This window comes from Glandiceps talaboti, chromosome 5 (genome assembly GCF_964340395.1).
Source record: "Glandiceps talaboti chromosome 5, keGlaTala1.1, whole genome shotgun sequence".
NCBI classification, from domain to species: domain Eukaryota; kingdom Metazoa; phylum Hemichordata; class Enteropneusta; family Spengelidae; genus Glandiceps; species Glandiceps talaboti.
The window spans coordinates 12,228,418-12,253,428 of record NC_135553.1 but is presented as its reverse complement, the minus strand read 5'-3'; the positions used below and the strand labels follow the sequence as shown (position 1 = coordinate 12,253,428).

Here is a 25,011-nt window from a genome sequence, read left to right as displayed (position 1 = left end):
GCTAAACGCTATTCAGAATGCCAAATACATTATTCACATTTAATCAATTAATAATGCTTTTGCAGCATCCATGTTTATGTTTGGGTACGATTTGATGATGAGCAGAAGACATGTTACTACGACATGTAATCCTATCTATATTATGAAATGCAGAAAAGTCGGCCACAGTCGTGTTATCTGTCTTCGCCTTGTTTAATCCAAACTCGATTGCGGTAATCCCCGCCACTTTCGTGTGGTTTCCTTTCATCTGACACTTCATATCTACAATGCGCTAAATTATTTCACTCAACTGACAAGAAATCGGACCAAATCACGTGACACCAAAACACAGCTTTCGTGGAACTACATGTACATTGATTAGGCGAAAAAGGCCAAAAAAAAAAATATGTCTGGTTCTGGTCAGCGCGCGCGTGCCCTGAATACCCCCGCGTCGATCCTTTTTTTTCCGATAATTTTTGCTTTCCCGTTCCTTATTTACAATTCCCCGTCGATCAACACTGTATGCAAGGCTAGCGGAAAAAATTTAACTCGTGTGATGGCGCACTTCTATTTGGTAACGGGTACCCTTTTCTTCTAGTACTGTTGCATACCCATAATCCCCCGTACGATATGTGTACGTAATATGTACGATGAGCGTGGTTGATGGGAATCACGGGAAATAGTGTGTTCACTGTGCTAGGTGGTAAACCGCTCACATGTTTCGAAAATGTCAGAAGTTTGAGTACGTCGTGAGCAATCGAAATGTTGATATCAATTCAGCTGACTTTCGAGGTGTTCTTAGTTCTGGTGATCGTTTCGTTCTGCCTTCTGAATACAAAGATTTTCCTGTAGCGTAAGCAGTTAGCTCTGGATGTATGCGCTACGATGTTCGACACGTCTTTCCATCTGCGATGAGTTGGAAAGACGTGTCAAACATCGTACCGTATACAGACTGCGTATCAGACTGATGATGGACGGTGCTCGAAAGAAAACACTGCCTCCTCTACGTCCGTTGGACAGACCTATTTCTCGTTATTTAACGTTGCAAGTTGCACAATGACATTATACAGTGGTTGCAAGGCAAGACTCATTATCTTGGATGGGATTATAACTGCAAATCGGGATTATAACTGCAAATCACTGGGCGATAAGATAAATTTGTAAATGTGACTAGTGATGCCCTGATGGATGTTTGATCCGCATCGTATAAAACTTGCCATACAACAGTGCCAACTTCCAGAGTTGTATGACATCTTCCGAGAGCATGTAAAGTGTCAAAAATGTGTATTTACTAATTTGCCAAAAAAAAAAAAAAATTAGGAAAAAAAAAAAACGCGCGTCGTCGCACCACTTTAGAAAGTTTACCCTGACCAGAACCAGATTTTTATTTTTTTTTGGCCAAACAAATAATTTTTATTTCTTATATTTATAATTGTGTGTTTCCGATAACATGGCCTCAAAGAAAATGGAAGTTAGGTCGGGATTTTATTTTATTTCATTTATTGTGTTTATTTTTGAAAAATACAACTCGACCCAAAACCAAACGAAATTTTGATCCGAATACCCCTTCTATGATAGTGTGGTGGAATATGTACAGACATCACTGGGGGAAAGAAAACAGGCGTGCGTGAAGGTTAAGAAGACAAACAATTTCTTATATTTTTGCTTTTAAATGTTAAAAAATATTTAGGATCGACGGATTAAACTAGCGACGATAGGGCTATCGGAAACACACAATTTTCGTTTTCATTTAGCCGTACCAGTTCACAATAGTATAATCGTCAACCCATACTTCCTGACTGCTGCACCTAGTCTATACATATAAGATCTGACCCGTGTTGTAAGCCTAGCCTTCTCGTGAACTTTGCTCCATAACAAAGGACTACTACACATCACATCCCTCATTTGTCCTGCTTGCACACGGTGTACGGCATTCAATAATGACATATCCTGAGAAGGGGAGGGTCAATGTCAGAATCGAGTCCCTGACTTGCTCCGTCTGCAAACTGGACTAATCTCATGTCAACTCACATCGTACAGTGACGTGAAGGCACACCTTCACGTGCCATCCCGTTTGAATGGCACATTCTACCTAACCTGCTGAAAACTGTCCGTCACCAATTCTACAGAAATACGGGAAAGACAGAAATACTCTGATAGCTTGAGTAGTGTTCAATCTTTGAAATTAAGAAATAGCGTGTACACATTAGGATAACATCGGCCATTATGGTGACCTCAATAATTAGAAAAAAAATCATAACATAAAAAGTCGAGTCATTGTAAATTAATCATAATCATCCAGTAATAATTTTATTGAGAGGAAGACTATTTTGCATGGTGGTTTTCAGGAATTTCAAAGTTATTGGTAAGTGGCTTTGTCTTTTGTTCATGCAGTCAACTATTGTCGTTTGCATATTTGCATGTTTTCATTTTTATTCTATTTTTAAATGAAAACTTGCCTTCCAGATTATTGAAATAGTATGTATATACAGTTTTAGGCTTGTATACTCAGATATTCATGATGCATATTGTTGTTGACTTTTCCAAGGAGATTTCAGGTGTTTATTCTATCTTAGACAACAAACAAATGCAGCCGATCATTGTGATATTTTGAATAATGGGACATGTAGTGTATGGCCATTTTAAACTTGGATATATGTTGGGATAATAAATAACATTTTGGAGATATGATGTTTGGTACTATGTGTGTTGTGTGTATGTATATGTGTGATATTGCGTGTTTCGTGCATGTGTGTGTGTGTGTGTGTTGAGATTGGTGTGGGGAGAGAAAAGACACTGTGTGTTGGGACTGGTGTAGGGAGAGAAAAGACACTGTTGAGAATATTTTTAGTGTCAGTTTATGTTTCATGTCTTGTTTGGTGTTTAACCTTACTTTGGCTACTGTCACTTCAATTCCGGGAATTGTACACAAAATAATTATTTTTAGTGCAAACCCAAGAACGATAAACAGCTCAGAAACAAAAAATATGGATACAATTATTGCAGATAGTTACTGGAGTGCTATTGTCTCACACAAAATCGCAAATAGTAGTAACCAATACTATTCATGCAAATAAGTAGTCTGGCTTGACTTGTCAACAATTATCATCCGCATATATTAAATTCCACTGATGCAGTAAATATGCAACCCTAGAATCCTGCCTTTTTGATATACAGTTTGGATTTTCATCGTCTCCTTGAATGACTGTGTATAACCTCAGACCATAGTGGTCTGAGGTATAACCATAGACAGTGGAGGGCCGGGGCCACTCTCCATGGTATAACTTATAAGCTTATGTCTAGGCTAAAGTACGCCAATATTTAATATCGAAAATTATTATATTCTACAACCATAGAGTGCAGTCCAGGATCATCGATCACAAGTATGTGATTTAAGCCTGTACAAAATAACAGTTGTCATTTCTTTTTGTTGCTGAGCATGTACATGCATGTGAGCATGCTGTCTATCTCTAGAAACGGGTGAAACCAGGTCATGACACCCAAGCGCGTTTAGGTGTCATCACCTGGTTTGACCTGTTTTCACTGTAACTACTATATCGTATCACGTGATCATACTTGACAGCTCATCCGCATATCAACTGGTCTGCATCGCAATTAGTACATGCATAACAGCATACTCGTGAGGTCCTTGGTGGCACCGTTTAATTTAGCTTATTTGCAGCAAACAACGTACAAAGTCACTCTGCTTCTCTCAGAGAGCGTGATTTCGCCATTTAGTATTTTCCGGAGTGCCACCGAACGCAGACGTCACATTATGTCAAATCAACGCAACTATAAGATATATATGGGTGCGGAAAAAGAGGACCCTTGCTTGGAGATGTCATGGACGTCATCAGTCAACGAAGTGGGTGAATACATACGAAAATCAGCCGTTTTTCGTCAAAAGGTTACTGGTAAGGATGACAATTACCTCAGCCAAAACGTGGTTGATAGAATAATTGCTGCGGTTTAAGCTCGGCTTTTGAAAGTTATATCGGGTATTAACTAGCTAGCTGCTGAGTCACTGCTATACTGCGAAAGGCAAACATTATATTACCCGAGGTTTGAAACCAGTGACTTCAATTAAAATTGTAAGTTGCAATTGGTGTCTAAGTATCCTTAATCGTAACCAGTGTATACTGGCCCAAAACCACGATAACTGATTGTTTCGGTCCCGAAAGTTCAGTGTTGTCCCCCCGTGTTGTCCATGCAGTGTACCGGGCTCAATGCACAGTGCACGCTCACCTGGACATTGGACTGACCTGGTAGAAAAATAGCTATAAACTCACTGTCTGGGGTCGATTTATAAATGCATAAGAACATTAAGACAACTATAACATTTATAGATTATTTCCTTCTTCGAATAAAGGCGAAAACATTAAGTGACTCTATGTTTGTTTTGATAAAGATGTCACAGTCAGTCAGTCACAGGTGTGCGAAACCCCCGGGGAAACCATACAACACCGTACGGATACAATGTTGTTACCTACCACGTCGAATAAACCGAGAAAACACGGCAACCCCTTTTACAAAATCGATTAAATATAAATTACCTGTGTTGACATTTTCAATTTCATGGTAAGAATGCATGTTGCAGTTTATATAAAACCACAAATTAACCTAAATCGGGGAGAAACTCGTGGCGGGTCATATCATGTCATACACAGACTTCCTGTCTGTGTGTCATATCACTTTCACTTCGTCGTAAGAGGGCGATAGAGAGATGGGAAGCAATCCAAGTCGTTCGGATGGCTCATCATCAGTTGCTTGAGTTTGTGAGGAAACCAGCCAGTCCAGTAATCGAACAGGAACGAGATGCTTAACAAACGAGAAACCTTTGTTAGAATTGACTAGACATCAACTAATTTCATGCTTACAATTCATTCTACAGACTAATGAGTTTTAAAAAAAACCCGACAAAATCTTCATTCACAAACAAGGAAGCATCGGATAAACACTGGGATATTCATGACGGGTTATTGGGGGTGGGGGATATCGTAAAGTTTGTCATTTTAGATAGATAGTAATATAAATATGGGGAAACTGACTCGGAGTAAACCAGGGACAACCAGTTGAACCAGTAAAACTGGTGGTGTATAAATTACCTGTTCTATCATGTTTGTATTTTTACCCAATAAAATTGTAAATCTTTCATTTGTGTTTGATGGTGTAATCTTCATTACAAAATACAAATAATTTCTGTGTTGTGATTGCATTGTGATTAAATGCTCATATCATCAAAGATGATTTTTTTTAGCACAACTGAACTAAGGGTCAGTAGTGCTATAGCCATGGTGGTGGTGGTGGTGGTGGTGGTGGTGGTGGTGGTGGTGGTGGCGGTGGTGTGTGTGTGTGTGTGTGTGTGTGTGTGTGTGTGTGTGTGTGTGTGTGTGTGTGTGTGTAAACGACTTAAACTCAAAACCCACCAGACCTATTGCCTTGGTATTTGGTGGCGACATTAGTTAGGGTGTGTAGATGGAAAATTGTTCAAATGAAAATAATCGCCTCAGAGATGTGCATTTTGGGTCAAAAAACGTGATTCTTGCTTCCCATCTCAGCGTAAAATGAAAGGTTATTTTTTTTATTGATGTCATGAAATTATTAAATCTTTTATGGGCTACTTCGCACCTATCTGTCAATGGCATCAAGATTAACCTCTGTTTCAGGTTCCTTAAAAACACTGTTTTTAGAATAGCTGAATTAAAACAGGTCCATTCCTACTATAGACATGAGACCGTGTGGATGACATGTGTGGATGACTTAAACTCAAAACCTGCCCAACCGATTGCCTTGGTATTTGGTGGGGACATTGCTTGTGTGGTGTCTTAGTTGGAAAGTGTTTAGAGCAAAACGATCACATCACAGGTATGTGATTTGGTTTAAACAATCTCATTTTTGGTTTAAAAAATCTCAGTAAACTCGAAAAAAATATTCGGCAGATTGATCTGAAATTTGGTGGGAACATCATTGGCGCTATTTTTTATAGAAAAGCTTGTCAGCTGGTCAGTGGTGTGACATATTCTGTAACTGATCGGTTAAGTACGCCGTGACGGGGCGCCCTCACACTTTCCAAAGAGCTGGCCAGCCCGGCGGTGAGGGCCAAGCGACACCCATTTCTCCACAGCACTGACGAAGTTGCTTGTCAGCATTTTGGCACAAAGTGCGTGAAAATGTTACATAATTACTAAAATATGTTTTCACATAGACCCTCCACCAACGTGGAGGGTCTATGGTTTTCACAGTAATTCAAATCTATCATACATGTAATCTTACTATTGAAATTTTTCTGTCGATGCTTTATACAAAATTACTTTAAAAGTTTTAGTAGGCCAACATTTTCAATATAATTTGTTTTTCAACAATAACAATTCGTATGAAATAGACTATCCGGAGCAAAGAAGTGTATCAGATGGTGCTTATTTATATTTATACGTCCAGACGTACGTGTAGATCGCCATGGACCGTGATCGAACTCGAAGTAGGACGGTGATGTGTTGTTCATAATCATTTCTCTGATAACTGTGACATCGAATGAACTTTTAGTAGACGTGTCTCGGTCATTAAAATACTATAACACTAAATTCTTTTGCACAGTCGCGTAAAATCATAACTTATGAGACAAAAACGTAAATCGGGGTGAAATTTCGTTTTCTAGAAGTCGATGACTCGTCACGGTTCTCGTCTCCCACAAAATCACTTTCGGGACACTCTCCAGTGAGACTTTCTGCACTGTAAAATATGTCTCTCTCTTTTTTTTCTGTCACAAAAGTATACAAATGCTGGGCCATTTTTTTCTCAGTGGAAACTGAATGATTACATACATGTACATGATGGTATACAGAGATATACTGTAATATGATATCAGACCACCATTCACAGAATACATTGCATCACGTGATCGCACTTGACCCATCTGCGGATCTGACATGACCCCCGGGACATGACCTAGCTCAGAATTCCCCCATTACACCACAGCACATGCATAATACCTGCACACTCTGGAGGTGGTACCATTTGAGAGTGTACATTTGTAGCAAACAACATACCAAATCAATCTGTTCATCTCGGAGATTACACGTGACGTCGCCATTTAAAGTCTTCCGTAGCATCGAACACAGACGCAATATGTCAACTGCAAACGATAACTCGGACAAGGTCGATTCTACTGACATCGTCAAGTCGTGGACCTCATCAATCAGCAAATCGGGGGAATACATACGAAAACAGGCCTCTTTTCGTCAAAATGTTACTGGTAAGGTTGATAATGACACCCAGTTAACGTGATTGAGAGACTTGCAGTGGTTTTATGCTCGGCTTTTGAAATCATAGCTGGTACTACAATGGTAGCTAGCTAGCTGCTGAGTCATACAACATTGATTGCAAACTTCGCGTTAACGGGGGGTGCCACTCCTAGACATGAGTGCAACGTGAATGACGTATAGTAGGTCATACGCAACAAACCGTTTTCTCTCAAGCTTTCAGAAGTACAGTTACTTTAGCGATAATAGAAACTCTAGGAACCACTGAGACGAGATATATGAAGCATATATAGGGTTAAAATTGAGTACAAAATATATAAAAAATATCAACCCAAGGACACTGCAGACTGAATGTTTACCGTAAGGGATGCAGTGTTGTCCTTCCTCCTTCATAGGTCAATAATCAACAAGTATGTCATGTAAGAAAGGGAGAAACAAATATTGATGTGGGAACTGTGCAAAAAATAATGTCCAGTTGTAAGGACCGACAAACATTTGAATAGGTAAAATGACAGTGGTGTTGCTTGGGGCAGGTGCCATTAAAGGGAATGCCACTCCAGGAAATGAGGGCATTTTCATAAACTATCATTCTGGAGTCTGAGTCATTTCATTTCATTGTATGTGATTTTACATCTTTTACAATTGTGATTTCAGAGAAACATCAAGTTAATCATGTGCTTTTTAAAATAGGGTATCTTTACTGTGAGCCATATTGCATCATGGGAGTCAGCATGCAGAAATGGTTATTCATGGTTAAACAATGAATATTCATGATTTCTAATTTAAGTGCTTACTCCCTTCAGTGTACAACATCTCTCATGAATATTCACATGTACATATGTACCTGCATGTGCAGTTTCTCATTGGGTTCTGTATGGTTGTATCAAACAGCCAGTGAACGGTAATAACAATTAAATAATATTATCATAATAACAATAATGATTTTAATAATAAGCACTTATATATCAACCATATATCCAAAAAGTTTTCATAGGTGCTTACCAGGAACTATTAAAAGAAAGAACATAAACAAATCCAGAGAAATTAAATTGAAAAAATAATAAGATCTCAGAAAAACACTTTATAAAACAGTAATCTGCACCATCCTATATCTCTCTCATTTTTAGCTGATGGATCCAGTGGTTTCAAAGCAGAAGCAAATCGTTATCATCTCTATGTATCCTATGCTTGTCCTTGGGCTCATCGTACGTTGATATCTCGCAAACTGAAAGGCCTAGAAGATGTCATTTCCTTTACTGTAGTTGATTGGCTCTTGGGAGATGGAGGCTGGAATTTCACTGATAAGGTAATATTTTTGCATAAATACAGATTATAAATTAATCAATATTTAGGGAATTCTAACAGGTTATTTGATTTCATTATTGGCCCAAACCTAGTTGGTAGGAGTCACTTTCAAACCAGGTTTCGCTATTGATCCCTCTCTCTCTACTACTCGAACTCTGTGGGCTACATATATAAACCAATCAATTCTACCCATGGCTTTCAATTTCATCACCACATTTACTGTTTTCATTCCAAGTTTGTGAATGAATTCCCAAAAATGAAGACAATTGACTTCATGGTTTTTTCCCTTCGATCTACCAGTGTCGAAGGTTCAACATTATAGAGTTTCAGAAGTCATGCTATCTGGCAGAGAATTTATACGTCAAGTTTGGGGTTCAAAGAAGCTTTTGCACCATTTAGGGGTCAAAAATAATATTTGAACTTGAGTTTGGGATTAAAAATAACAGGGCAATAATTAATATTACAATGAAGTAATGTATGTAATGTTGAATTCATCCATGACCACATGTAACAATAAAACAAGAAATCCCAGGGGGTGCCACACAAATAAAAGCGATCATGCATAACATTTAAATTTGCATGTAGATGTAGCAGACTTCATTACTTAAAGTAGTGACCTTGGAGAACTCCCATGTCTATGGCTGCAATGACCTGCCTTTTTTAAAAATGCATTTTTGCTGAGTCAGCATGACAAAAGTGTTGTCCTTAGCTTCCCATGTTGTATATATAAAAGATAAATATCTATTCAATTTTGGTATGTCAGAGTTTTGGTAGTCTGACTGTAGAGATTTTGTACGTTGATCCTGTCAGTGTTTACTAACAATAATTCAAAATACATCAAATTGAGACTTGACTTTCTTCAATTTCAATGGTTTCAAAGTGGCAAATGCTGAGTCTCTGACCTCGTTTTACAAGAGTGAAAATATTTATATGAAATCTGTACTAAACTCATTATATACACACAGCTTGCTGCTATAACACATTGTCATTGTATATCTCATTTACTGATACGTGACTGATGTGTCTTGACATTCTGTGGTGCCTCTACTTACAAATTATATTTATAGTATGATCTCCTTGTTTCAATGTACACAGTGCAATGTCCACTGAACCCCAGTAATGTATACATAATCACAGTGTGTCTAATACTTTGCAATGGGAGACTGTTTCATCCAAAATTATGAAATGTACACATGTGAATGAAGTGTTCACTGGACCCAGTCTGAGTAATCAGTATGCCTGTTCGATACCATGAAATGGGAGACTGTTCCCCAAAAGTTCTCATACCTCTCTGATGAAATGGGATGCTGTTCCCCAAAACTTGGATGACCTGACGATGAAATGTGCCCAATGCAGAGTTCATTGAACCCCCACCCCCCACCCCCACCCCGGAAGTCACAGTGTGTCTGATAACTTAAAATAGGAGACTGTTGTTCCAAATATTGCACTACTCAGGACATATTTTGGCATATCAATTGAAAACAAGTCTGAGTGTATGAATTAAATGAAACACTTCTAATTATACATGTATAGGGTAGAATTCAAATAAATTGTTTATTCCTTAATTTATATTGACTTAAGAATACGGAACAATAATGACGAGACAAAAGAATAAATAAGATATTTGCATTGACCAGTTCACTTCCAATGTCTTGACCATATGATCTATCTCTAGAAACCTGGCTGTACCTTGGATCCTATCAATGGTGCAAAGTTCTTGAAAGAAATTTATTTGAAAGCAAATCCAGGTAGGTCCCTCTCAAGTTTCTATTTACTTTATTTTGTTTGTAACTCTGCAGTCAATTGAATATAAACACAATGCTGGAGGTAGACTCTGTACAGGGCTGGTCAGGAAAGTGTACGAATCGCCTTTGTTAACTAAAATACTACTACATAAAAAGAAACACGACCCTAAATAATGGCACATTCAGATACTTCCTATAGATCGCAATGTCAGAAGTCCACTTTGGATATCAAATTCATTACAAGACATAACCTTTTCACAGTAGAGTTCAGTCCCAGGGGGTGCCACTCTTCATAATTTACACTCTGTAGTTGTTCCTAACTTTAAGGCATTTATTATGTTTCAATTGTGAGTTATCACCTTAGTGTTTACTTGTGTTTGCGTACTGAGTTTGTAAGTGTAATACAATAACATTTTTTACAGATTTTAGCATTGTTTACAAGTATTGAGTTACAAACATAGCATTGGTCTGTTATAATTTCAAATTTTCAAGTAGAAAAACACAATAAAGTTGCTGTATCAACAAGAAATCCAGACTAAATACCTCTTCTAATCCACATGGCTACTTGAACTATCACCTGTTGATCCTTCTGTAACCTCTGTTTTAGTTTGGCACAATGCCAATGTGATATTGTTGTTTTATTGTATGTATTCTTGTCTTAAGATTTAAAGTACTACTGCAAATTTAATTTTGGTCTCTGACAACAAAATGCCAAGTTTGAAATGGGGTACATATTTCTTGTTTAAGTAGGTCTTAAATAATGTGTCAGGTATGTTGCTGTAGGAGTTGTTACAGCTCAGACAACAGATATAATAGACTGTCGACAGTCGTTCGTGCCTTTGCTCCAGTTTCATTTTAAAAAAAGTCATCGCCTCACTCCATAGCACTGAACACTACCGTGTACTGATGGGAACAGCGAGTGGCAGAGGCACGAGCTGTGCGTGCCTTTGGCACTCGCTGTCGCTATCAGTATGCGGTTATAGTATTGCTCCAGATCGGAGTGAGGCAACAACTTTAGTTTTAGATAAAATGTAGCAAAAACTGCACGAACGACTGTCGACAGTCTAACGTCATAACTAAAATATATGTAATCTGTAATACATCAAATTCTTCTCATACCCATATTGTACAATCGAAGATCAAATATCATGTGTATGTGTGTGACAAACTCAGTTGTAATGATATCATGAAATGCATTGTAATTCATATACAGTGACAGTGTTGAATCATGCACTATGCAGATTTTTGAAAAGTAATTATAATTTCTTCATTCAATTTTTAGAGAATATTTCTTGCATGGTTGCTAATTTGTTGTTGTCATTCTTGTTGTTCTTACCATACTGTATCCACTGAAGGTATAGTTGTGTTTTAAATACAGTAGCCATTGCCATTGTAAAGTCAGTGTTGAAACTTATTTGAAGTGATTTTTACTCACTAAGTATGACTTATTACTTCATTTTGTATGTTATAGATTATGCCGGTAATATTACTGTGCCTGTGTTATGGGACAAGACCAAAAAGACCATCGTCAATAACGAATCATCAGAAATCATAAGAATGTTCAACAATGAATTCAATGAGTTCTGTGCCACTGATGAACACAGGAAAGTAGACCTTTATCCTAAGGAGCTGAGAGAGAAAATTGATGAAGTAAACGATTGGGTTTATCCGTAAGTTAAGACATGGATTGTACTATTTACCTTAGGCCTTATAAAAAAAATTGTGTGGTTCCGGTTACATTCAATTTTAGAATAGGTGGGGTAGGTAGATTTTTTTATTTTATTTTATTATATTTTTTTTTTCATGTGTGAGTTTCAAGTTCAGGTTTTCCATTGTTTTCCAAGTGGTCTCTGTGTTGTTTATTTCTTCCCATCAGATGTAAAGCCATATGCATTATACAGATTGGAAGAACAGTTTTAGAATGTCTTTTTAAGTTGATGGCAGTTTTCGCATCCACTATTTCTTGTGAGACCACAATTTTAACGATTTTATTTTTTTCTCGAAAGTGTAAAAAAAAACGTTTAGGGTCGGCAGTGAAAAGCTAGATGGGGGTCGGGTAACCGGAACCAAACAATTATTTTCTTTAGGCCTTATATGTACCCTTTGTTTATTCAATGTATGGGAAAGCGACAATCTGGATGTAATGCAGTGATTACTTAAGTGTGTTTACCTGTTTATTTACAAGTCACTATGTGTACAGTAAACTTTTCATATCTCTTTTTTTCATTTTTAGCAATTGTTAAAAACATGGACTCAGTCGAAGTTGTTTCATGTCATTTTTTAAGTAGAAAATAATAGTAAAGTTTTATATAGTATGTAAATTATTATAGTCCAAACTATTTATTACCCATTTCTTACTCATTGCTTAAATGTTGGAATGCGCCTTGGAAATAAAATCTTTAAACTTTTGTTGTTACTTTGTTTGAGTAAACATCAACCTCAGTTAAAATCAATAAATAAAATCTTGGGTACACGTTTTCAAAATGATACCAAAATTTAGTCTTTTTGAAATCCAATATGGCCGCTCAATACGAAAATAGAAGATTGGCAATATACTCGAAAACAAGACATTGAGTTCTCAAATTTATTTTATTATTTGAAAAGGACAAGGAACAAGGTTTCATAGTTTGGAGAGATGTAAAGACCTTTGATTTTCAATGAAATTTGTCCGTGAGGCGCATTCTATGTTAAGTAAGGTTAAAACATAGATCTTAGAAGGGACATGATCTATGGTTAGAATCAAAATAATTGAGGTAAGGAACTATGTCCCTGGTAAAAATCAAATGCATAGATTACTATAGACACTCTCACAGCCTATGGAGCATCGCTACAAGATACTTGTACTCTCTCTAATATCTTTGTAGTGTGCACCATCATCAACTACACAGGACTGACCATTCCTTGACGTGTTATTGCGACCCATCATGTTTTTGCAATTCTCCCGCTTTCTGCAAGTGATGTTCCCGAGGCTGTGAGAGAGTCTAAGATTACTAGTACTCCAATGTTTATTTTGAAGTGTAGGGTCTATGGATACATTGTTTGGGTAAATTTTAGGTAGATTTTACCACTGTTTTACAGTTTTCGAGAGTGAGACTAACACACTAATAACATCTTGTTCTTTCAAAGAAACATCAATAATGGTGTATACAGAGCTGGATTTGCTAGGAGTCAGGAAGCCTATGATGTAGCTGTAAGGGATGTCTTTACACATCTTGATAAGGTAATCGTTCATTCATTCAGATCAAGTTTAATGTTATCAAATCCCTACCTATAACTTGGATGTAGTGTTTTTCCAAACATTTGATCTTATTTCTATTTTTAGTATTACATCTTAATCTTTATTCCTTATAAAGTGCATTACATTAAAAATTAATCACAATGCAGCCATACAACTGACAGGAAAAACAAACAGACAGAAAACACAACAAGAAATACACCATGTACTTGTTGTACTAACTGAAGTATGTACAATTGTCTAGTATTCAGGTCCTGTCAGCATACCATACATTTGCCTCTATTTCAAAAATTTGGATGGTGACCCCAGATTTTTTTTTTATTTTAACTGAGAAGAGGATGGAGTTTTCATGAACAAAACAACATCAAAAGCTTTCAGAGTTCATTACCAAGCCACATTCTCATGATTCTATTTTAAGAAGTTCTTTTCAACCTATGTCAGTCATTCTTAGTTTGTGTAGTTTTTGATAATAGTTTCATTTTGTCTAATATTGTCTTGTAAAAAGTGCCTCTGAATAACGACAATACTCTCTGGATTTTGATTAAAAAAATGATCTCATGTTGGAATTTGAATATAGGTGTCTGTATTTACAGGTTAACGATATCTTGGAGAAATCTCGATACCTAACCGGTGATCAAATGACAGAAGCTGATGTGCGATTGTTTACCACTTTGATAAGATTTGACCCAGTGTACGTGGGACATTTCAAGGTTTGTAAATTCTCCAGTAAACTTGGAACCTTGTCAATAAATGATGCTTTCAAGCAGGATATGTTACTCATCAAGCAATGAACTGAATCATTTGACCCTTTTAACAAACTGGCCCTCTAGACAGTAGTCTACACATGTATTTGTTATATATGCTGGAGGCAATCAGCTTATTTGACTTGTATTTTTGGCAGACTTATTGAATCTACTCTCATATGAATGCATTGCTTAACCTTTGAAAGCCTGACACCCTATGTTTAGGGTGTAATTACATAGAGTTACAGAAAACAAGTCAGTAAAGGGTTATAATCCACTGTCTCAAATTGAAAACCTGTCAAACAAGGGTGTTTTAAGAGAGCTTAAATTTGTTTATGAAAGTCCCCATGCAGATTTACCCAACATCACTTTACATTCAAAATCGACATAAGAAACCAGCACCTCAAAAGTTCCATTTAAATGCCCATTACCACTCTCATCAGAACCTTTTAGATATAAGTTATAGTCCCTAGTGGACCAATTTTAGAAATGAAGACTAAAAGGTACAATGATATTTTTGCCTCAAGCTCCCTAGTAGTATTATAATGAAAACCATCTCCCCTCATTGGCTTCTGCTTCTGGTCGAATCTTCAAGTAACACTGTAATCATTAGCAACTAATATTGAAATGTGAAAACATATTGTACATTTTACTGTTTTGAGATGATCTATAACATACTCCACATCACTGTTGACAAGGACTGAAATGGTGATCTTTTGTTTATGGTTCATTCTCCATCTCAATAAACAAGAAGGTCCAAGTTTATCAGAAAAAGAAGGGCCACATATATATATATTACACTCTATAAAGTAATACATGCTGTTTGGTTGCGACAAGCTCAGTCAGAAATCAAATATGGCTGCTACTGATGATAGTGATACTTGAGGTTGACATACATAAGGAGCTTGCTGTATGCTTTAAAGTGAGTCTCGGTGTACTACTCTTTCAGTGTAACAAGAAACGAATTATGGATTATCCCACTATTTGGGGCTACGTCCGTGATATCTATCAGACTTCTTGTGTAGCTGAGACAGTCAATCAGGAACATATCCAGAAACACTACCAGGTATGTTTACATTGTATGTGTATTTTTAAAAGTGGAAGTCACTGATATTCTTGACTATGATATTAAAGGGGAACACCAGTCAAAGAAATAAAGGTGTTTTTCTAAACCTTGGGTTCTGGAGAGTCATTTCATGACTTCACATCACATAACTTGCATCTTGCAACTTGAATCTTGTTTCACATTCATTGTTCTGTGACTGTCTTGGCAATGACCCAGTGTTGTCTCATGGGAGTTAGTAGACATACATATGTATCAGATGAACAATAGATAAGTATTCACGTTTCATAAGTGCTTAATACCTTACGATGAATAGTCATGAATTTTTACATGAATGTTCACTATTCATGTAGTGCATATAGATGCCTGCTAACTCCCATGAGGTAATACAGGGCCATCAATGTATATCAATGGAATAATTTACAATCTGGTGTTTCTTGCGATTGTGGTTTGAAATTTATGTGATTTGAAATTGTGAAATGACTCTCTCAAAGTTATTGATGTAGCTCAGTGTATGTACCAACGATAACTAGCATTGATGCATGCATGCTATTAAGGGGGTATTTGCATTGCTGTGCAGTACTGAAAATATTATTGCATACCTGTTTGAAAATAAGCATACCGTAAAATGAAATCATGCGAAATGAAATTTTTAATGAAATATGCTATTTTAGATATTACTTAATATTATAGTAAAGGAACCCCATGAATGCCAGTGTGAGTACTCTGGGTATTTGCACTTGTGCATTTGGTGCAGCTAACCACAGTGATAACAAATGCACTCATTCGTCCCAAGTACACTACACTTGCATTTGCACCTTTTGGGTCTCTGTCATATTTTACACTTAAATGTCATGATGTACTTCAAAGTGGAATACATATGCAATATGAGACAACGGTTTGTGGGATCAATCTGGAAACCTTAAGTGTCAATATCTTATCATTGAATAAAAGTTCACATATTTGTTGAAACATGCAGCCCGTTTCAAGCTACCATTAATCAACTGTGTTTGATACAACCACACAGAAACCAATAAGAAACTACACATGCTGCACTTTTAAGATAGCAATATTGAATGAATAGTTTCTTGCAACATTTTGTCTGAACTGAAAGAAGTAAGTGCCACCATGCAGACATCAAATGCAGACATCAAAAAATTGGTGCTTACATATCTGCATCTAGTTACAGTAGGTTCATTTCATAATAGACAAAATGTAACAAGAAATTGTGATCTGGCTATTTCAGTGTAAATAATAGTTTCTGATTGGTTTCTGTATGGTTGTATCATACAGAACCAGTGAATTGTAACTTGAAATGGGCTGTATTAGGTGAAATTTTGTTTCAAATTTGAAAAGTATTCAACTTGAGACTTCACTGAGGCACTTTATGATAAATAAAATTGTATTTGATGAATTCTTTTTTTTTTAATCATGAATACAGCAAAGTCACATTCAGATCAATCCATTTGGTATTGTTGCTATTGGACCTGAACTGGACTACAACGCTCCACATGATCGTGACAAAGTTGGCCTTGGCAAGGCTCCAAAGAGAAAGTCAGACACTGAAAATGTAAGTCCATCCAGGAAATCACCACGCAAAAAGTAGACAACAGGACATACAGAGATACTTTGTACACGTCAAACATGTGTAACAGTATCATATTTTTCAGTGAACTCAACAGTACCTGTTCCTTATAAGGCTTTTATACACACAAAACTAAAAAGTAACTTTGACTTACATAGAGCACATATATTTTAAGCAACTTGTTCAATTAAGATAACACAAATTAAACCTGCGGCAACCCTAATCAACCAAAATACAACACAAAGCAATCATGTGACAACCCTAATCAACCCAGATACAAACCTTATCAACCCAGATACAACGCAAAGCAACCTGGTGACAACCTAGAGTAACCCAGACACAACACAAACCCAGATACAACACAAAGAAACCCAGAAACAACACAAGTCAATCTGGTGATAACCCAATTGCCTTTTAACCCACACATGAACATTTGCTTAATTTCTTCTGTGTCAAAAACCTTTTAGGGAACAGTGAATGTATGAGGTTGTTGTATTTTTATTTTAGAGAGAATAACATGAGTATATACAGATATTAACTTTTAGTAAATAGTATATTTTTTCTTAATACTTTTATGTTGGTGTCAGTGTGTAAGGATCAATTCTAGTATTGCATACTCACATATTGTCATGTTTTTTGTACATGGTATAGTCAGGGAGCATTTTTATGGTAGATATATCCCTCAGAAAGTGTGAGCTTCTTAATTGTGTGCTTGTCTCCTTATAAGGCAATCTGAAATAAAACCCCTGAGTAATTATTAAACTGCCTGCTATAAGAACAGAGTTTGGACCAGAGGACGAATGACAATAATTCAGAATTATGTAAAGTAACATACCAGATGCAACAACTAATTGAATTGAATATCATAAGCTATGAATGAAGGCAAAATATTTAAATGAGACAGCTAGATTTAAATTAAAAAAACGAATTTCTGTTTGTAACTGAAATTGAAGATGAAGATAGCTGTTAGTCGTTGAAATATTTGGAGAGTCTGATACTTTATTGCACTGTTGATTAATGAAAGTAAGTTTTGTTGAGAATTCTACACAGTGAATGAAACTATTTGAACATAACTGAAATTGTATTATCAAAGGCAATTCCTTTATTTTTTCACTCATTACTGTTTAATAGTAAGTGTTACTAGCATTTCCTGGTTATGACATCACATTTACTACACCAGCATTGTCTCAACACTCTTTAGGTTTGTCTATACACAATTTAGAAATAGTGTACTAAAGGCAGAAATAAGTCTGACTCTACTTTTACGAATTTATTCTGATAATATATGCCTAAACACTTGCTTTTTGCACCTGTGATGCAAGCATGTTTGCAAGTTAAATATTAAAAAAATACAGTAACTTCTATTTTCTCTGACCAAAAAGTTTGAATGAATTAGTATTATGGAATATATGACTGTGGTAGTTTTAATTTTGTTTATAAATTGTTGAGAAATTGTGTGGTGTAATAACTTTTCATAGTGTGCAAGGTGTGAAAAACAGACAAGTATGGAAACAAATTCCAAAATCTAATTTCCTATCTAAATAAAGTACACCTTAATGCACTGTCAACACTTGCTTTGTTTTCAGAACAACAACTAACAGTAAGTCTTTTTTTCAATTGGAAAACAAAACACACAAATCCAACCTCCACACTAAAACTTATCTGTACAAAAACTGCTTTGCACCATGTTAGTACCTTGCAAATAAATTAAAAATTTGCACTGTACCAAAATACTACAATAAATCCTAGCTTTCCAGCTGCTGAGTCTTCAGGTCTTCAGGGCTATGAAGTCACAGAGATGCTAGCCAGTACACTTTACCTCTTGTCTGAGACAATAATTTGAAATCATGTGTACATAAACAATGTGACTTCACATCCCTGAAAAGGCCTTCGGACTAAAGTTGAAATTTGGGATTTTAATATACAAATGTATTAAGTATTTTGGTGCAGTACAAAGTTTTAATGTATTTGTAACTCTTCACCTGCGCATATGAGTCTTCATCATAATGTTAGTGTGTGACTTATTTTGAAATGAATGTGACATAACTTTCTCATTGATCCTTTCCTGTATTCTGTACATTAGTATCATATCCCTTGAAGTCTGTCAAACAACTCTACTTCCATTAGTCATCTACAGGAAAATTGAAGTTGCCTTGGGTTTCACTCGTAGTAAACGCTTTTGGTTTTTTTATAAACATCAGCATATTTTATGCTCTAAACTTTGAGAAATGATAAACTTGATATCTTTTGGAGGCCTAAATTACACCTTCTGAATATTGTTACTTACCCAGTAAATGTATATAATATTAGGGCTCTGTAGTTTATAGTAGTTTACTCAATATCAATATTACCATGAAACTTGTGTGGTATGCTAATGTCCAAAGTCAAACTGTGTGCAGCACATCATTTGTTGTTGAGTCTGGTTTGAAGTCTATGTTTATGTAAAAAAAATTGTAGCCCATGATTGATTCACACCAAAAGCAACTTCAGTTTTCCTGTGATAGAGTATAGCTCTATCAGGTACATGTCAAACAACTTGCTGATAGTGTAACATGAACAGTGCTATAAAGGAGCACAGTCAGTGGCTTTACTGTCTTCTGTGTTTACATCTGTTTTATATTGACTTACATGTAGGCTATGCCATCGACTAAATCATGTTGAATCATGTGTAACAAATTGGTGTGCAGGAATTCATACATGATATAACAGGGTAGAAAAATACACAGTATAATTGACGTACTGTTTGAGGTATCATGTATACAAAATTTAAAAGAAAACTCAGTTTTCAATCCTATTTGTAATATGTTTAACCATTTCTAGTACATACACTACATTGTGTGATGTTGAGTGAGAATTTGTCTTGAGATTTAAAAGATGTGTCTTGTGAGTACATTTTTTACAATCCATGTAGGCTGAAAATGGTTTTAAGTTACAGACTGTGCCACTTAACCCCTTTTAATCTATCATGCAAAAGCATTCACGCATGGTTCTGCATACAACTCTTTTTGCAATCTCATTCCTGAATACATACAGTCACTGCACTGAATATCTTTACATCTAATACCGGTACTACTATAGAAATCAAGCTATAGGCAAACTAAGATAGATTCAAAGTAAAACTAATGGATGTGGTAGCGAGATTACACAATGGGTGCTAGCAGTGCCTTTATTATGTGGATATAATAAATATGGTTTAATGTTTGGTCACTTGAGGAAAACTTACTGTTAGAAACACCACCCTACTGTGAGTGTAATTACATTAACATCCGTTAGTTTTAGTGTGTATCTATCTTAGTTTGCCTATAGCATAATTTCCATAGTAATGGTTTATTTATCATGTCTAAACGAACTATAGTCCATCAACTGGTGTGACTAGTTCACTTTCCTTCTAAGAATATCATACAGGAAAATGGTTACACAATTCTAAGTAAATAAATTACTGGTATCGATTTTTCAGAGTGTCTTTCTTTTTACTACGACACTTTTTCGAAGTTGCAGTACAAATCAAAAAGAGAATGTCTTGGCCATTAGCTATATAGCACCAGGTTGTATACCAGATAAGCAGTTACTTCATTCCCTACTCATTAGATTTTTGTACATTTCATTTACAAGAAATGAAATATTCCTTGACCAAGAAATGAAATGTTTTGTCATTTTTATGATATACCGAGAAGTTAAAGTTCTATTTCAGGTATCAGGAATTGTGTATCTGTTTTGAAACCATTTTTATCTACCATTTTCTAATGTCACCATTACACTTATACAACAATACATACATTTCTAGAAACGAAGTATACTTCCTGTTGATGTGTACTTTGTATGTTAGCCTTAATAATGGATGTATTTCTAATGTCACCATTTACCACTGTAACTTAAACCCACTTTAAACAACAAAACATACATTCCTTAGACTTCGTATATATCCAATGTTTTTATTCAAAAACCTGTGCACTTGTAATCTTTGACTACATATTAATGTTTTATTTTTCTATACCTTTTCTTTTTGTTACTGTCTTGTACTTTTGGAGGTGGAGTAATTTATAGTACAAATCTTGTGTAAGAGAATATTGACATTCACAACAATAAACATCTTAAATTTACTGTACAACTTTGTGTTCTATCTGTGTAAATCTTCTTATTACTTTTAACCTCTACAAACACATAGTCCATAACAGGTATGGTGAAATGCACCCAGACAACTAATTTTCCTGAAAATCTGAGTTGTTCAAGTCTTGCCAATCTTTGTCATATGAAAGCTTGTTCCTGATCCTTTTGAAATGATGGAAGAAAGTTTGAGGTTCACCATTTTGTTTTTGAGGAAAACATCACACTTTTATTTTGCCATATCGAAGTTAAAACACAGTATTTAATGACCATTTTTACCATCCAATGGAATGTGTATGTTTTAGTTTTGTCTGTCAGTGTGTGTGTGTGTCATGTGTCCGTGTGTGTGTATGTATGTGTATATATATATGTGTGTGTGTGTGTGTGTGCATATATGTATGTATGTATGTGTGTATGTGTGTATGTATGTATGTATGTATGTGTGTATGTGTGTATGTATGTGTCTGTCTGTCTGTGTGTTTGTATGTGTGTATGCATGTGTGTGCATGTGTGTGTGTGTGCATGTGCATCCTTGTCATCAGTTCTTGAGAACCATCACATCGACTCATATGACAAGTTTTGTTTGGAAAATTCTGTCAAATTAAATTTATGCACAATAATTAACAAAAAGACGTTGGATATTATATGATGCAAATAATAATTAGAATGCAAATGGTAAGTGTCATTTAAATCAACACATCAGTTATTGAGATACACAATAACAGTATTAAATAATATTAAAAATGTCAATTATACTCATTAGTATGCACCCTCTTCCACTAACAAGTACCTATGTATATAATCATGTGTCAAAAATAGTTTGTCAATTTACTGATGTACAGGAAATCGTATAAAAATTGGTAATCTTAGTATCTGTGTATGCCAATCAAAATTCACCTGTTGTTTGACCAAAAAAGGCATGTCTGTAGCAAGTTTAAGTTTGTCAAACATAATATTCTTGACGAAAACAGCATCATAGTGAAATTGAGGCCAACAATATGCTAATGGCCTCATTAATATGACATCAACTTAAAAATATTCTTCCAATCTGTAATGGCTGTACATCTGATTGGAAGAAATAAATAACACAGAGACCATTTGGAAAACAATGGAAAACCTGAACTAGACACTCACACATGAAAAAAGAAATAACATAAAATAAATAAAAAATCTACCTACTCCACCTATTTTAAAATTGAATGTAATCGGAACTACACAATTTTTTTTAGGCCTTACCTCTGCTTATGAAAGGTAACATAGATGGCTCAGACCCTGAAAAAAATTCTTAGAAATAGTTGTTTCAGTAGGTTATGAACAACAAACATTTCAGTTGAGAATTGACAAGATGCATGCTGACCGAGTCCAATCAACAGCTAGGACAATGACATGCAAATTATCAGTAAATCAAGTCCAATCAACAGAAAGGACAATGACATGCAAATTATCAGTAAATCAAGTCCAATCAACAGCTAGGACAATGACATGCAAATTATCAGTAAATCAAGTCCAATCAACAGCTAGGACAATGACATGCAAATTATCAGTAAATCAAGTCCAATCAACAGCTAAGACAATGACATGCAAATTATCAGTAAATCAAGTCCAATCAACAGCTAAGACAATGACATGCAAATTATCAGTAAATCAAGTCTAATCAACAGCTAAGACAATGACATGCAAATTATCAGTAAATCAAGTCCAATCAACAGCTAAGACAATGACATGCAAATTATCAGTAAATCAAGTCCAATCAACAGCTAAGACAATGACATGCAAATTATCAGTAAATCAAGTCCAATCAACAGCTAAGACAATGACATGCAAATTATCAGTAAATCAAGTCCAATCAACAGCTAGGACAATGACTTGTAAATTATAAGGAAATCAAGTCCAATCAACAGCTAGGATTGTTGATGCAAGCTGTGTACCTATCACCATGACAACTGAGATGAACAACCAAACTCTGTTGATACAAACTGTGCTCCTGTAACTATGGCAACTATGAAATAAAATCCGATCGAATTTGTCCATACCGCCTATGTATGCTATTACCGTTGCAACTTTGAAATAAATGTGCACCTATCACCATGGCAACTGTGAAATAAAAAGCCCGAATTTTTCTGTAACACCTATGTACCTATCACCATGAAAACTATAATGAAATAAATGACTCAAGTTTGTCAACATGTGAATCTATCATGATGGCCAAGTTTATGAGTACAACCTGTGCCCCCTCCTATAGCCATTTACAAAATAAATTTTATCCAATGTGTTTCTTCTCCCTAGACTGGATAATGAGAGATGCCCTTGCAGAATCTGTAGAGATGACTCTCAAGACAAGCATACCGATATAGCAATGTATGGTGTAGAAGAAACCACAGTATAATCGTTTTAAATCACTGTGTGAAGTAGTCTTATAATTATTATTGTTAATTAATGTATCCAGCACACTATTGAATTGCTTAGGTCCCTTTGATGTTAACCTCATAGCGTTATATCATGCAATATTTTGAAAGCCCTTAAATAACCAAGTTTGATTTCCAATTGTAATTACATTGTATTGTAGAATTCATCATATAATTATTGCAAGAAACACTATGCATGATCACCACAATTAATCGAATTAGACTCAAGTATTGGTACATTTTAATAATTAGTCACTGTACTTTATTTCTATATGAGCTTACAACACAATCAGGGTTGCTTTGGCGTCTAACCCATGCATGGGACAGGGTGTTTTGACACACTTCACACAGCATGCTCCTTTGCAAATCACCTTGAAAATGATAAGCATTGCTACTTTTACTGTGCAGTATAATCGGCGGCACAATCATGGACTTGGTGGGATCATACCAAATAGCACCATCTGCTCCTATATCCCAACTTTGCCCGACACCTCCAAAACTGGTTATTTTCACATTGCAATTTAATTGTCTGGGTATATGTAAAAAACTATGTCATGTCCCGCTACTTGACACCAAAGCAATCATGTTTGTACTGTCATTCTAATGTTTGATGTTCTCTGCTCTGTACCTTTAATGTACTGCGTGTCTGTCATATCTCTAATGCGTCATACAGCTAACTATACTTCCATAAAACTTTATTACAATTGAATTAGTTGTTGTTCTTTTAACCACTTTTTCCATCTACAGTAATTGGCGGCTGTATGAGTGTATACTTGTACATTAGGTCACAGATAACTAACACAAATGTGTTAGTTGTCTGTGATTAGGTATTTATATATGGTGGGTACGCAATGTACACAAGAGAATGGTCTCGCGATTTCCATTGCAGGCTTAGTTCTTCTGAATGTTACATTCAACCAATGCCATTGACGTTATTTATAAGCATGAACGAAACATTACGTAATTCACATACTTGCTCGAATCAGAATTCAATTGTATTTATAACTTGTTTTTCATAATATCTCTGGAAGTGTTTTTATAATTGTGCTATTGCAAGCTATCATCAAGCCGCAACCTAGTCCGTATTCAGACGCGGATTATGTGTCATCATATTTCTTAAAACAGATTCGTAAGTATTATTTTAATCGTTACTAACCGTGATATAATATTCAGATGAAATATGCGTTGATGCTAAATACATTGTTTCTATAACACGCCATATAGATGACACTCGACTGTCTCGATTGGATCAGATCAACGCCAGACACGGTATATTTGAGGTACAGAGTTCTAATAATCATAGTGTTTTAATTCTCTTTTATATGCATCAACTTAAAATAGTATTCAAAGATGTACTACAAAAGTCAGGACGAGTGTCGACAGCCTTCCATCGTGTATGGTTGCAGCATGGTGAAAATGTATAGTTACCTTTGACATGTCATCCAATTCTTTGTTTTTGTGGTATGTTATGTTATATTATGTTGTGTTATGTTGTTATGCTATGCTATGCTATACTATGCTACGTTATGTTATGTTTTTTTAGCCTATTAATATAAAGTCAATGGTATCGATAGGAATCTTGTATGTG

The 25,011-nt window shown here is 35.7% G+C and overlaps 1 protein-coding gene across 3 annotated transcripts; it reads left to right on the top strand.

The window, feature by feature from the left end:
• Nucleotides 1-3,593: 3,593 nt before the first annotated feature.
• On the top strand, nt 3,594-23,501 carry LOC144435056 (glutathionyl-hydroquinone reductase YqjG-like). Of its 3 annotated transcripts, XM_078123602.1 has the most exons (9): nt 3,594-3,893; nt 8,366-8,544; nt 10,219-10,291; nt 11,760-11,958; nt 13,415-13,508; nt 14,117-14,233; nt 15,216-15,332; nt 16,771-16,899; nt 23,305-23,501. In XM_078123602.1, exons 1-9 carry the CDS (start codon nt 3,602-3,604, stop codon nt 23,311-23,313), a joined length of 1,209 nt encoding a protein of 402 aa, XP_077979728.1. In that variant the 5' UTR covers nt 3,594-3,601; the 3' UTR covers nt 23,314-23,501. The 3 variants fall into 3 exon arrangements, with proteins under 3 accessions (XP_077979728.1, XP_077979726.1, XP_077979727.1); XM_078123600.1 differs by lacking the exon at nt 23,305-23,501 and having other exon boundaries at nt 16,771-20,986; XM_078123601.1 differs by lacking the exons at nt 3,594-3,893; nt 23,305-23,501 and adding an exon at nt 6,925-7,231 and having other exon boundaries at nt 16,771-20,986.
• The last annotated feature ends 1,510 nt before the right edge of the window (nt 23,502-25,011 follow it).

Bases quoted from the DNA above. Each gene is read 5' to 3' on its own strand.
- LOC144435056 (XM_078123600.1), top strand. From the start codon at position 3,602: ATGCATAACAGCATACTCGTGAGGTCCTTGGTGGCACCGTTTAATTTA. The intron at 8,545-10,218 runs GTAATATTTTTG...ATCTATCTCTAG, and splicing joins GCTGGAATTTCACTGATAAG to AAACCTGGCTGTACCTTGGA. The intron at 13,509-14,116 runs GTAATCGTTCAT...CTGTATTTACAG, and splicing joins TCTTTACACATCTTGATAAG to GTTAACGATATCTTGGAGAA.